Source organism: Guillardia theta (assembly GCF_000315625.1).
Source record: "Guillardia theta CCMP2712 unplaced genomic scaffold GUITHscaffold_7, whole genome shotgun sequence".
In the NCBI taxonomy this organism is placed as follows: domain Eukaryota; class Cryptophyceae; order Pyrenomonadales; family Geminigeraceae; genus Guillardia; species Guillardia theta.
In genome coordinates, this window is record NW_005434667.1 from 844,533 (window position 1) to 858,014 (window position 13,482).

The window sequence follows — 13,482 nt, forward strand, 5'->3', positions numbered from 1 at the left end:
CCTTATTTAGCACATATTTTTAGGGAAAATCAGGGTACTTTTGATACATGTTGGTACCCCCACCCATGAAGTTCCACCCTACCCTAATTTTCCCCCTCACAATTAGCGAAGAAGTTGGACATGATCCATCCGTGACCTGCGACTCCTACAATACAAATAAAACCGACATTCCCCCGGATACTTCCACCGAAGTTCAAAAGATAGATCCGGATACTGCTTACGGATACTTCTCACGGATACTTTTCGTGGGATAAGTTTCGGATACTTTTTGTCCGGATACTTTTTGTCCGGATACTTTTTGTCCGGATACTTTTGTTTTGTCCGGATACTCATTATCCGGAATCTCGGATACTTTAGCGGATACGCTTTGCGCGATTGAGTAAAACATCTTTACACGGAGAAAAATGAGAATGTGGAAGCGATGGAGGGGTTTGGAGCCAGAAGAGCAATGAGGAGGAGGAGGAGGAGGAGGAGGAGGAGGAGGAGGAGGAGGAGGCAGGACAAGAATTTGAGGAGTCGAGTCGAGTCGTGTAATACACGCAGAGGGGGGAGAGGAAGAAGGAGCGAAGGGTAAAGGGATTGAGGTTGAGTATGGTTTCGTGGAGGTTTTTTGGGACGCTCTGCCCAGCGCTGCGATTGTGAGGAGAAAGAGATACGAACGAAAAAGACATGATGTGCAGACTTTGTTTGATGCGATCTTCTTGCCAGGCATAGCTATGGCTCCGGTGGACGCGAGTAGTGCAGGGAAAGGCAGGCAGGGGTGCGTCTCCGACAAGATTCGGTACTATAACGAACGATTCAGCGTGTCCGTGCGGCCTGACCTCATCGCAGCCATCACATCGAGAATGGTTGCAAGTTCTACTCTCTTGAGTTCTTTCCCCCAAACACCTTGGAAGGAGCCCGCAGTCTCATAGCCCGAGTGGACAGGTTGGCAAAGCTGCAGGTGTTGTGAGGAGGTGGATGGGGGCCGGGATGACGTCTGGTGGCAGCCGAAGCCTCTGTTTGTAGATGTCACCTGGAACATGGAGTCAGGGAAGCGGGCGATCGAGACCTTGGTGGCTGCGAAAGCAGTTTGCTCGCTGGATGTCCAGATGCACATGTCCTGCACGGGGATAACGAAGAAGATGGCAGACGACCTGCTGGTGGAGGCGATGGACGCGGATATCAGAAGCATCCTGGTGCTCAGAGGGGATCCAGCACCTGGAAAATCAGACTGGGAGCCTGTGGCGGACGGTTTCAAGAATGCATCCGAGCTAGTGTCGTACATCCGGCACAAGTACGGTGATTTCTTCTCGCTCTCAGTCGCTGGCCACCCGGGTAAGCACCCGGCGAGCTCTTCCAAGGAGGAGGATCTCGAGCATCTGAAGCAGAAAGTCGGCTGTGGAGCGGATTTCATCATCACTCAGATGACATTCAAGGTGCCTCCCCCGCCTCCCGCTGGCTCGTTCTGAGGTTTCGCAGGCGTCGGAGTACCAGGAGTTCGTGGGCTCCTGCCGAAGGGTTGGGATCGACTGCCCCATCATTCCCGGAGTGTTGATGATTCCTCCCTCCCTTGAGAAGCTCCGAGCCGTCTGCAACCATTGCTCCGTTGAAGTCCCCGAAGACCTTGTCGAGCTGCTCGAGGTGAGCAAGTCCGATGGTGCAGAGCTTTCCCATTGCAGCTCCTGCTGCTGTCGTTCGCTCGTGTGTCCTGCGTTGACGTGCTTGTCACTTCACGCTCCTGCAGACTTGCGGGAGCGACAAGGAGAAAGTGAGAGAGGCAGGGAGGGTCTACATGCAGAGGGTCTGCTCAGAGATGCTCTCCTCCGGTGACGCTGCCAGCTCAGCTCCCCTTGCCCGCGTGTCCTCACGTGCGATCTCAGGCGCTCCTGGTCTGTACATGTACACCCTGAATCTCGAGAAGTCAGCTCAGGAGATTGTGCGTGCAGCTGGCAGGCAACGAGACTCGCGGACTGATCCGATGCTCCCAGGTCACAAACCTCAACCTCAAGGTCCTCGACGCCGGCATGTCAGACTCTGCCGTTCGGTCGATCTTGAAGCTCTTGCTGGTCAATGAGTGACCTCTGTTGGTTCTCAGGCCCCTGCCGTTCCCAAGGCCAAGGGAGAAGGAGACTGTAAGGGCTCCGTGTCCTTCTGCGGAGGAGCATGACTTGCCTCTCGCAGGTTCGACCCATCTTCTGGGCCTCCAACGCCATCAGCTATCTCACTCGCACTCGCAACTGGTCTGCTGACTTCCCGAGGTGAAGCGATAGGGTTGAGGAGGAGGAGGAGGAGGAGGAGGAGGAGGAGGAGGAGGAGGAGGAGGATGACTTTGCCACAGCCAGTGGGGACAGGTGAACAACGAGAAGAGCAAGGCGGGCGATCACTCGTTCGTGTATGACCCCCTCCCCTCTGGCGACGAAGGTTGGAAGCTGCTACCTTCCTCTCCCTCATCTGATCGCATACCCAGACAACATCTTGTACAGCCACCACTCCATCGTTGGTCGTCGACTGGGCTCCATGGCCGAAAGGAGGAACATGTGCGCTGGCCTGACTTCCTTGTCCCGCTCTCAGCTGACCCGGAGAAGGTGGGGGGAAAGCCCGTCCACAGAGGAGGATGTGTTCGACGTGTTCGAGAGATTTGTGCGGGGATTCGTGCCGAGACTGCCATGGTCGCTCCTTTCTCTCCCCTTTGCTGCCAAACCCTGACGGCTGGCCAGGTGTGATCGACTCGAGAAGGAAACGCTGGCGTCGGGGATTCTGAAACCGCTCGCCACACTCAATCACTACGGTAATACACTGAAGCGTGCATCGACCCTTCTCCTCCTCCTCCTCATCATCATCATCATCATCCTCCTCCTCCTCATCATCATCATCTTCATCTTCATCATTGATCTCATTCAATTGAACAGGTTACTTGACCATCAACAGTCAGCCGCGGGTCAATGGAGCTCCTTCGGAGGACGAACAGTTCGGCTGGGGTCCGAGGGGAGGGCACGTCTATCAGAAGGCTTACCTAGAGTTCTTCTGCTCTCCTGGCAACCTCGGTACCTTCCGCTCCTCCGCCTCGCAGAAGCACCTGACCTCTCCTCTCCTTCCCCAGATAGGCTGCTGGAGGCGCTGGGATCTCATCCTAGCATCTCCCTGGAGGCGTTCAATGTCAATGGGGGGAGGAGGTAAGGAGGAGGAGGAGGGAGTAAGCATGGATGCTTTTGGGAATGATGATGATGATGGTGATGATGATGATGATGATGAGGAGGAGGAGGAGGAGGAGGAGGAAAGGCAATGAGCGTTGGAGAGGGAGGGAGGATCGACGGAAGGTCACGCTCATGACGACCAGATGCGTGTGGACCGACTCGTTGGGGCAGAGAAACAAGACGGATGAAGCGAATGTGGTAAGATGTTCACCTTCCGCTACTTTGCTGTCCCCTTCCCCTCTGCTGATCCGTCAAAACCTTCTCCTTCGCCTTCCCCCCTCCTCCTTTTCTCCCTCTGAACTCTCTCTCTCTCTCTCTATGTCTCTCTCTCTCTCTCTCTCTCTCTCTCTCTCTCTCTCTCTCTCTCTCTCTCTCTTTCTCTCACTCCCTCCCTCCCTCCCTCTCCCTCTCCCTCCCCCTCCCCCTCCCCCTCCCCCTCCCCCTCCCCCTCCCTCCCTCCTCCTCTCTCTCTCTCTCTCTCTCTCTTTCCGCAGAATGACGATCGGCATATCTCGGCGGTCACTTGGGGAGTGTTTGATGGTAGCGAGGTCACGGTCCCTTCTCCTCTGCCCACCCTACACCTGATCTTCAGCTTCTACAGGTCCTCCAACCCACCATCGTGGACTCCCTCAGCTTTCAGGCAAGTAGCCCCCACCTACACCCACCTCCCCCAACTGTCGCCATGTGGCCGAAGAGGCCTCTGCTTCTCCGCAGCTGTTTCCTCCCACCCTCTCTCTTCATCTACCCCCTACCTACTTCCTCATCTACCCCCTACCCCCTCATCTCCCCCCTATCTTCTCGTCTACTCGCTTCCTCTCTGTACGCTGGTTGACTCGTCACGAGTAGATTTGGAGCGAGGAAGCGATGGACATGTGGAAGAGTGTGTGGGCCTCCATCTACCCCGAGCGATCAGAATCCCGAAGCCTGATCAAGAAGATCCACGCTAGGTTTCCCTCCACCTCCTTATTTCTCGCTCCCACATCTTTCCCGTGTATCCCTCTGCTCCCTCCTGCCCCTTCCTCCCTCTTCCTCCCTCTTCCTCCTTCCTCCTCTTCAACACCTGTGTTCGCGCTGGCTTCCCTCTCCTTGTTGCATTCTCTCAAAGCCTTCATCTACCTCCCGTCAATACTTTCCCCCCTCCTTTATGTCTCCCGCCTCCTCACCAGCTTGTTCGTAGCTACTGGCATGTCTACATGGTCGACAATGATTTCGTGAAGGGAGATATCTTCAAAGTGTTCTCAGAGGTAAGAATCTTGTTCCTCCCCCTCTCTCTTCTCCTGCTCAGTGCCGTTGCAGATCCTCAGTTTGGACCCTTACGCGGGTTCTCCGGTAATCACGAGCATCAAGGTCAGAGATTGAGAGAGAAGAGAAGTCAGGAAACGACAGGTTCTCTTCGAAAACTGTTATTCATTCAAGACAAAACATCACCATGTTTCAAAAATACCAAATGGTACATCACAAGTCACAGCCAACCGAACCAAAAATGTCCCACTCCAACACCAACAGCTCCTCCTCCTCCTCGTCCTCCTCCTCCTCGTCCTCCTCCTGTGAAGCTGTTCTCATCATCCTCTCGCCGTGTGCTGCTGCTGGACCTCCACCTTGCTCCTCTTCCCCAAGATCTGCATGAAAGAGGAGGACTGCACCGGAAAGAATCTCATCACCTTGCGGCAGTAGTCTGTCGTGGGGGACACGGCAGGCCTTGCGGTGTTCGGCATGTAGAACTTAATCTTAGGGTAGAACTTGTCCGCCTGCTCCATCTTCCTCTGCGTCCAAGACCTCTCCTCCGTCTTCTCCAGTGGGGGCGGGAGCTGCAGAGGAGGGACGATGGAGAAATGATTGACAGGTCGCCGGGGAGCTTGATCCGAGTGCACGAGACGCTTCGGGCTTGCGATCAGGAGTTTCTTGTCGTCATCCCATGGGCTGACCTGGCAGATGGACGGCAGCTTCGTCTTGCGGGGAGGGGCAGTGGTCTCGAGCTCCAGGATTGAAGTCTTGAGGACCCTGTTGCTCTTCTCCTGCTGCGAGCTCTTGTCTAGGCTCCGATCCGAGAGCTTGAGGGTCGGCATGCTCCCCTTGGGCTTCCAGAGAGGTTCGCTCCTCCTGGGGCCGTGCAAATTCTGAGTCGCCTCTTCCTCGATGACTCCCTGCCTGCCTGCCTCCGTCTGGTGGTTCTGCAGATGATCAGCCTCATAAAGAGACTTGAAGTCGTTCCTATGACTTCTTGCCCCCTCAGCCACTGGTGCGAGGGCCTCCCAGTCCAGGCTAGGCTCGACCACAGTCAGACGAGGGCTGCTCTTCATGCCGGGCTGAATCCTCTTAATCCCGCGAAGCGTGTGTATGTGTTTCTGAATGTCCTCGTAGCCCGGGGCCGGCCGGGAGCCCTCGAGCAGGAGGTCATCGTCGCTGGGAGTGACTCCTCGGATCGAGTTGCAGGGGGAAGGAGAGTGCAGCAGCAGCATCGCCTCGTCCCCTTCCCTGTAAGGAGCAATCAACTCCCCTGGGGACGTCGCGTCCTCTTGCTCCTCCTCGTGCTCCCGTCCGTGCTTGACGGCCGTACCACTCTGCGGGGCTGTTAGACAACAAGGCAGGACGGCAGGAGAGCTTCACCTCGTTGTTTATCTGTGAGATCGTCGACGCAGAGGACCCGTTGGACGATCTTCGCCATGCCCCAAAGTCAGGGCTGACCGACTCCTCTTGTGCTGGCCGGCGCTTTGCGTTGAGCGACCTTGAGGTTTTCGAGGAAGGGATTGCTGGAGCATAACGCTTCCCATCATGCGAGGAGACTTCCATCCATCCAATCTCCTGCCGCAGCTTTGACAGTCTAGCTTCCTTTGCCAGGTGCCATGCTTCCCTCGACATGTCCTTGTCATATGCCGCCACAGTCTCACTCTCGAAGTTGGAGATTCGATTGAGGACCTCAGGTGATCGCATGCTATGCTCAAGCTCCTTGTCCGCCTGTCGTGTTCTGGGTGATCTGACGATGCCCGGGCTCAAAACGCCATAGCCATGGCCTTCGGTAATCATGTTTCACGGAAAAGAATGCTGTGGGATGAATTCAATCGGCCGATCCCTCCAAATTGCAAGATTCAACAAGCACAGAAACGCTGATGACTCTGATACATGAGATTGCTGACAAATTGCAATCAACCGAGGAAAGTTTGCTTTCAATGCCTGCAAGTCAAATTTTAGAATGCTGAAAAATGTCAAGATTCCAAAATTGATCTCAAAACAGAAGCCTCGCCCCTCTCATCAATACCAGGGGGTATCAACGATGTCGTTACACTAGCAACGTGCCTTCTCAATATCTCTCCTCACTCGGTCCCCCCATCAAGTCGAGTTCATTCAAGTTTGAGCAAACTACGTCCTCTCACCTGTCCTCCCCCGCCTCCTGCTTCCTCTGTCAGCTTCCTACCTTCTAGTCAGCCCTGCCACATCTTGTGACCAAGTTCTCCATCTCCATCCCTCCTCCTTCTCTGCTCTCCCATCGCGCCCTCCCACCAACCCCTGTTCCCTCGCATTCCCCCAGCAGCTCCCTGCCGCCAACATTTTGACTGACTGCAATAAGATTTTTTTGGCAGGGACGAGTGTAGGAGCGGGGACGAGGGCCAAAGTCTCGTGGCGCAATGGAAGACGTTCCTCGCATAACGCAGAAGTTCAAGTTCCCAGGTGGTGGTGGAGGAGGAGGAGGCAAGAGAAGTTCATGACGAGGAGAAGAGGGAGGGAGCAGAGCAGGGGCTGGGGGGGCGCAAGGAGAGAGGAGGGGAACGAGCACAACAGAAGCATTACCAAATCCGCCTGCCATCTCATTTAAATGCTTACATGTGAAATTTCAGTTGCGACTAAGCTCGCTTTGATTGGATTCGTCTCCTTGGCTGCATATTTGCCTGAAGAACTCAAGCGGTACATAGAGAAGAACGACACGACGTTTGTCAGTTGTAACGTCTGCGCTTGCTGCGTCTGAATTGTTTGTAGGGTGTATTTAAGAGGATGATCGACAGGAGGACAGCGTGATCTGTTTGAAAACCTGAGATTTCGCCAAGATGAGATCTCGAAGTATGCTTCTCTACAAGAGGAGGTTTCTTCACACATTCGAGAGCATGGTGGAAAAGGACATAGTGGAATCTTTCGCTCACATTCAGCAGACAAACAAGATTCTGAATGCAGTGGTCCATGTTCCAAAGAAGGAGGAGATCGAGAATCAGATTGAATCAAGGAGGAGTGGCAATGCCAACAAATCATCCCTCTTCCTTCTGAATGTGCCCTTCCTGGTAAAAGACAGCATTGATGTCAAAGGAATGCCTACTGTCTGCGGATATCAGAGCAGGGTAGGAAGCATGGCCAGTCAAGATGCCAACGTTGTCGCACGGCTGAAGCAAGCCGGAGCAGTGTGCTTGGGGAAAACCAACGTTCCGACTGGCTGCCTCGACATGCAGACATTCAACGAAGTGTTTGGAGTCACTTTCAATCCGTACGACACGAATCTCACTCCAGGAGGAAGCTCGGGCGGCTCAGCTGCTGCTGTTGCGGCTGGTCTCGTACCTCTTGCTGTCGGCTCGGACCTCACAGGATCGCTACGAGTGCCCTCCTCCTTCTGTGGAGTCGCCTCCATCAAGCCGACTGCTCGGCGGTTATCTCCCCATGGGCACGTGCCCGAGGTCGCTTGCATGCAGAACTTCCTGACAGTCGGAGCCATCGCCAAGGATACAGCGATGCTACAGCGATTCATGCAGGCAGCCTGCTGTGATGCAGGAGGGCTTTGGGAAGACGCCTTGCCTTCCTCTCCCTTTTGCCCTCTACCTGCTCCTCCTCCATCTGAGATCAGCGTGTTGCTTACGACTTCTCTTCCTTCTGTTCCCACACAAGAGGCTGTGACGGCAGGTTTGGAAATGCTGGGGAAGAAGCTTGCGTCTCATGGAGTCTCAGTCCACTATGGAGCCCCGGAGTTGGACGAGAAGCCTCTCTTTCAAGCTCACAGGCTCTTCTCGGAACTCTGCGTCAGCATATCTGAAACAGACCATCCGCTCAAGCGGCCAGACAAGGACAGGTCGCCATCGGCCTCTCAGCTGCACAAGGCAGAGCAGCTCAGACATGCTGCGCGAGCGACGTTCAGGGAGACCATGGACGCGCTCAAGAGGAAGGATGGCAGAAAGCACGCGGTGTGGATCCTGCCTGTCTCCGGTGTGAACGCTTTCAAGCACAACCCCAACCACGCGCCTTTCCTCATCCATGGCAAGGAAGTTCCCTACTGGAAGCCCTTGCTCGGTTACGCTTTCCAAGCTGCCATCATGGGCAACCCGGTGGTCACCCTTCCGATCGGCCTGGTGGAGGATGTCCCGATGGGCGTGCAGGTGATGGGGAACTTGTGGCAGGACGAGGAGACGCTGAGCGTGAGCTCCACCCTCGAGAGCATCGTAGGGCATCACGCCCAGCCGGCTCTGCATGCTAGCTCCTTCCGTGCGGACTGACGAGGTCTTCCTTCTGTCCTCGAATCTCTCCTATGAATAAGTTGAGGGGGGCTTGATTTGCATAAAGATATATTTTAGTCAAGTATGTGATATTTTCAGTTACATTAGTCGTATCCAGAGGGCAGATCATATAAGAGCATGGTGCGCAGCTTCGCATGCGCCGCATCGCCGTCGCCTCATCCCGGCGCCACGTCCATGCTCTTCCTGCATCCCTGCCCCTCGTCTCTCTCCTCCTCCTCTCTACCTCGATGCTCCTCCTCTCCTCTCCTGTCTTCTAGCCCGGCCTGTCACTCGCTGCTCCAGTCTCCTTCGTCACCCTGTGCCTTGGGTGGAGTGAGTTTGGCGCCATTGCCACGACGCGCCTGCCTCTCATGCTCTGCTACCGTTCAACCATCGGCATCGTCACTTTCTTCTTCTCTTCTCGCGAATCCCTTCCTCAAGAAGCAACATGAAGCTGCCGCAAGGCCCGCGTACTTGGCAAGAGAGGCCGTTGGGAGGCGCTTGGGAGCGGGGAACTCAGCCTCCTCTTGTTACAGTAGGAGGAGAACGATAGTTCGAGGAGGGGAAGCGGAAAGAGACGGAAGTCAGACTGTCCTGAAGGAAGTCAAGCATGACGAACTGGAACAGGCAAGGAAGCAGACGGAGCAGGAGGACGCGAGGTACCTGGGCATCGAGCGAGAGAGCGTCTTCGACAACTCCTTCCTGTCTGCCTGGGGCCCCTGGATGCTCCTCAACTTCATCACGATCCTGTGGGGCAGTCAGCATGCGATCATCAAGCTCACGCTGGAGGGCGACACGGGCTCTCCTGCTCTGCTCAACATGATGCGGTTCGCCCTTGCGACCATGGTCTTCCTCCCCTTCGCCCCGGGGATCTTTGACTTCGGGAGGGCATCACCTAAGGTTCCTGCTGCAGACGAGGAGGAGGAGGAGGAGAAGCAGGAAGGAGCTCTCGTTGCGGCGTCCGTCGAGTCAGCGGGAACGCTGGAAGCGTCTGATGTTACAGGAGGGGGAAGCGCGGAGGAGGTGGGAGGGAAGAGATCTCTGTGGAATTCGGGGATCGAGCTCGGACTGTGGACGTTTGCGGGATATGCGACTCAGAGTATTGGACTGCAGTACACGACAGCTTCAAGAAGCGCCTTCCTGGTCGGCGATGCAGACTTCGCCTCCTCACCTTGCTGATGTTGGTTGCATGCAGTTGTACCTCAATGTCAAACTTGTGCCCATCTTGGGGCTCCTTCTCTATAGCAGAAAAGGTGCTTTCCTCCACTTCTGAACCTCCTTGTTCTCGTTCCCATCCCTTTCCTCCCTCATCATCTTCACGTGAATCCTCTCCGTCTTTCTGATGGTTCACGGCAGTATCCTCTTCCACTTGGAGCAACGTGGGCCTGGCTCTGCTAGGAACCTTTCTCGTCGGCTACGACGGAGGAGCTCCGAACATTGGGGATGCATGGTCGATTGCAGCTGCCGCGTCCTCAGCTATGTTTATCTTAAGGTGAGCGAGGAGGACGAGGACGAGGACGAGGACGAGGACGAGGATGGGAGGGGAAGAGGAAAGCGGGGAGGAGACGAGGCTGAGGTGAGTTGGATGAACGTGATGCTGGTTTGCATTCAGATTGGAGGGAGCGGCAAGAAGGCACGAGGCTGCAGAACTGAACGCGATCTCAATGGTTGAGAGATGAATCCTTGATCAACAGATGATTGCTGTTGTGATGATGATGATGATGATGATGATGATGATGATGATGATGATGATGATGATTTATGATGATCGTAGTGATGTAACGCGGGTTGCACCAGATGACAGTCACTGTCCTGTGTCTGATCTGGGTACTGCTGTTCGAGAGGACAGGTGAATCACTCACGGCCGGGCCACGAGAATTTTACTGACCTTGCCTCCCTTTCAGAGGACATGCACTTGGGACCCCAGCAGCTGCTCGCTGCTTCCTACCTCGGGCTGGTCACAACAGCCTTGACAAGCTTCCTGCAGGTGTGGGATCCTGCTGTCCTCCTCCTGACATCCATCCTTCTTTCCTCCTCCTCACATTCAGTACGATCTTGCGCTCACTTGCTGTGATCGCAGACCGTCGGGCAGAAGAGCATCAGGGCAGAGAGCGCCGCCATCATCTACGCCATGGACCCTGTGAGGCCCTCCTCTGCCCAGCAAGTCTCTGACGTTGTAGCACCTTGCGCCCATCAGGTCTATGCCGCCTGCTTCAGCTTCTTCCTGCTGGGGGAGTCCATGGGAGCGCAAGGGATCGCAGGAGGCATGCTGCTGTTTGCTGGTGCGCTACGTAGCCTCCCCTCACCTGTTGCTCCATGCTGTTCTGTTCATGTGGACCTTGCCCTCTCCTTACTGTGCGATCTTGACGGGGTCGAGATGTTATCTCCCGTGATGCTCTTGTCTTACAGCTGCAGTCCTCAACATCTTCATGGAGGACAAGGACAAGGGAACGAGCAAGCAGTCGACGAGTGATGAATAAACATCGTTTGCTCAAAGTGAAGTTAATAGGTCCCTTGATTGACTGAAAAAGAAGGGCAAACCGGAGCAAACAGAGGGGGAGGATAGAGCCTACAAGTAGGTCATTCTAACAACGGGTCGGGAGCCAACAGCGCGAGCCAACTGCGGAGTTTACTACCCTATGATACCCACCATGATGGTGTGTTTTTTGTGGCTTTTTTTAGTCCCCCTAAACTTGTTAGGTTCTACCCCCTCCTCTCCCCTAGGCTACATGATATGTAGGAGGGTGGGTGGCAACACCCAAACTTGTTACGTTCGGCCGTGATCCTGTGCTACCAACTTCAATGGATCTATCAGGGTCGTGGAGGAGAATGTAGAGGAGTGGATCTAGCAGAGGCGTGGGGGAGAAGCTCGAGGAATGTTGTTAGGAGAGAAGCGAGATCGAAAGATGATAGAAGAGGTGGGAATCGCAAACAAGTGCGCCCGAAGAATACATTCATGTCATGCTCATGTCCGTTTGAGGTAGAAAATGTGATCAGGGTTTCACCATGTGGCAGGCGACTATTTCTTGGACCAAACATTTCGATGCCTAAAAGAGGTGCATTGCAAGAAATGATGTACGGTATGATTGCTCATTGGATGCAGACAGATTCGACAACATCGACAGTGAGCTTGGTAGAACTCTCAAGCAAGTAGAGCAGGTAGGGTCTCTTCACGTATGGTGGTGGGATCAGTCATCCAAGAGTATCTGGCTTTCTGCTGGCGAACATGGAATCCAGCAAGACGAAGAGTGTCTCGATCTATCTCTGACACAAGCAGCAAAGCTTCATCAATGTCATGTAAGCGAAGTCGCTTGCCTTGAGAAGAAACAGAAGACGGCCAGCGCTCCAGGTTCTTCCATACACTTGCCATATCCTACGACCATTTGCTTGCCATTGAAGCCTCACGGGTCAGGAGGAGCAGCCGCAGGCGAGCAGTTACGAGGTGCTACTGATGTTGGCCGGCATCATGATGTACTGCTGTCGTGTCCCGCACCCTGAGCAATGGCGGACAATGACGGACAAAGCCAACCACTGGAGGCTGGTCTCCACCAGGATGGCAACCAAGCCTGCGCGAGTCCGGCAGGCGATAGTCATGACCAGGAAGTTGATCAGCTCTCTCCATCCAGTTCTACGAACCCCCGGCTGTGGCACAGCCCAACACGTGTGTCTTCGGTGCTGTTTGCTTGATGCAAAAGCCTGAGGCAAACGCTGTTCTGAAGGTATGCAAAATATGCAGGTTGTGCTTTCACCTTGTTTGTGCATGGGAGTTAGCTGGCTCGGATCGCAATGATGAATGTGGAAAGCATGCACCTCGTTCATGCAGAAAGAGGGTGAAAGACAAGAATGCGCTTCTGAGAATATTTGACGACCCTGAGGCTTGTAGCATTTCGGCTTCAGATGACCCCAACATCCAAGCATTTCTTGATCTGGAATTTAACACGGTGAGCCGAAGCACTCAAGAGACGTATGCTTATCGAATTATGGGTATGATCGAGTTCTTCCACAAGGATCCAAGATATCACGCAGCACTCAACACAGATCGCACGAACCTGAAGCTCCCATTGCCATTGGACTTGCTCCAGGCTTTCTTTGGTTGGCTGTGTGAGCACGACGGAATGAGGACAGCAGGGTCCAAGAGGAAGGCAGCATCGGCAGTAAGTGTGGACGGCTAAGAAGAAGAAGAAAATGCAGATACCCCAGACGTGGCAGGTCACGAGCGTCAGGCAGAGGTAGCCAACATTTTGCAAGTGTCAAGCAGAGACAAAGCAACCGTAGCTGTGTCCACCGTGCAGGGTTACAAAAGTGCGTTGAAATATCTGTACAGACGCAGGAATGTTATGTTATGGCAATCGGGTTGAAAACAGGCGGAAGATCATTGGATGACATTCTGGATGGTTATATCAATTCCTATACCAAAGAAGTTACCCGGAAGAAGGGCGAAGGTGTGATGCAGGCCCACGAGGGCAAGACAACTCTATCCATGCCAGAGTATAAAGCACTGAACAACATCTTGAAGGAGCTGAGACCTCGCAGAGGAAGTTCAGAGTCCGGCAGTTCATGGATTTTCTCTTGGGCATGCTGTTCTGTCATGTGGAACCTGGTATGCAGAAGTGAGAGTCTAGACATTTTGCATCTTGAGCACTTTGACTGAAAAAATGATTGCATGAAGGTGGTCTTACTCAAGACAAAAAAAGATCAGTGCGGCATTGGTACTGACATGACTGCAGCTGTAAGGCAAGAGCATCACGGGAGATACATCTCGACCCCGATCGACCCAGAGTAAGCAACAGCATACTGCAGATCTTCACCATTGCCAAGATCTGTCTAGGATATCTGAATGA

At 54.2% G+C, this 13,482-nt stretch overlaps 4 protein-coding genes across 4 annotated transcripts; 3 read left to right on the forward strand and 1 right to left on the reverse strand.

Annotated features, from left to right (window-relative positions):
• Positions 1-853: 853 nt before the first annotated feature.
• On the forward strand, positions 854-4,423 carry GUITHDRAFT_51215 (hypothetical protein; the record flags this gene model as incomplete). Its single annotated transcript, XM_005839944.1, has 13 exons — positions 854-943; positions 996-1,418; positions 1,462-1,675; positions 1,827-2,008; positions 2,164-2,240; positions 2,466-2,651; positions 2,700-2,770; positions 2,892-3,026; positions 3,083-3,138; positions 3,320-3,337; positions 3,671-3,777; positions 4,031-4,123; positions 4,354-4,423. Coding segments are annotated over 13 exons (1,722 nt in total), but the record flags the coding sequence as incomplete, so codon positions are not given.
• Positions 4,424-4,738: 315 nt separating this feature from the next.
• GUITHDRAFT_101468 (hypothetical protein) lies at positions 4,739-6,200 on the reverse strand (the record flags this gene model as incomplete). The annotated part of the gene is made up of 2 exons (XM_005839945.1): positions 4,739-5,737; positions 5,784-6,200. 2 exons carry the CDS (start codon positions 6,198-6,200, stop codon positions 4,739-4,741), a joined length of 1,416 nt encoding a protein of 471 aa, XP_005840002.1.
• A 591-nt stretch (positions 6,201-6,791) lies between these two features.
• On the forward strand, positions 6,792-8,524 carry GUITHDRAFT_161143 (hypothetical protein; the record flags this gene model as incomplete). Its single annotated transcript, XM_005839946.1, has 3 exons — positions 6,792-6,842; positions 7,010-7,104; positions 7,149-8,524. A coding segment is annotated over exon 3 (1,308 nt), but the record flags the coding sequence as incomplete, so codon positions are not given.
• Positions 8,525-9,343: 819 nt separating this feature from the next.
• Positions 9,344-10,922, forward strand: GUITHDRAFT_58085 (hypothetical protein; the record flags this gene model as incomplete). Its single annotated transcript, XM_005839947.1, has 9 exons — positions 9,344-9,541; positions 9,677-9,784; positions 9,837-9,894; positions 9,998-10,133; positions 10,254-10,308; positions 10,439-10,468; positions 10,518-10,628; positions 10,722-10,781; positions 10,839-10,922. Coding segments are annotated over 9 exons (840 nt in total), but the record flags the coding sequence as incomplete, so codon positions are not given.
• Positions 10,923-13,482: the final 2,560 nt, after the last annotated feature.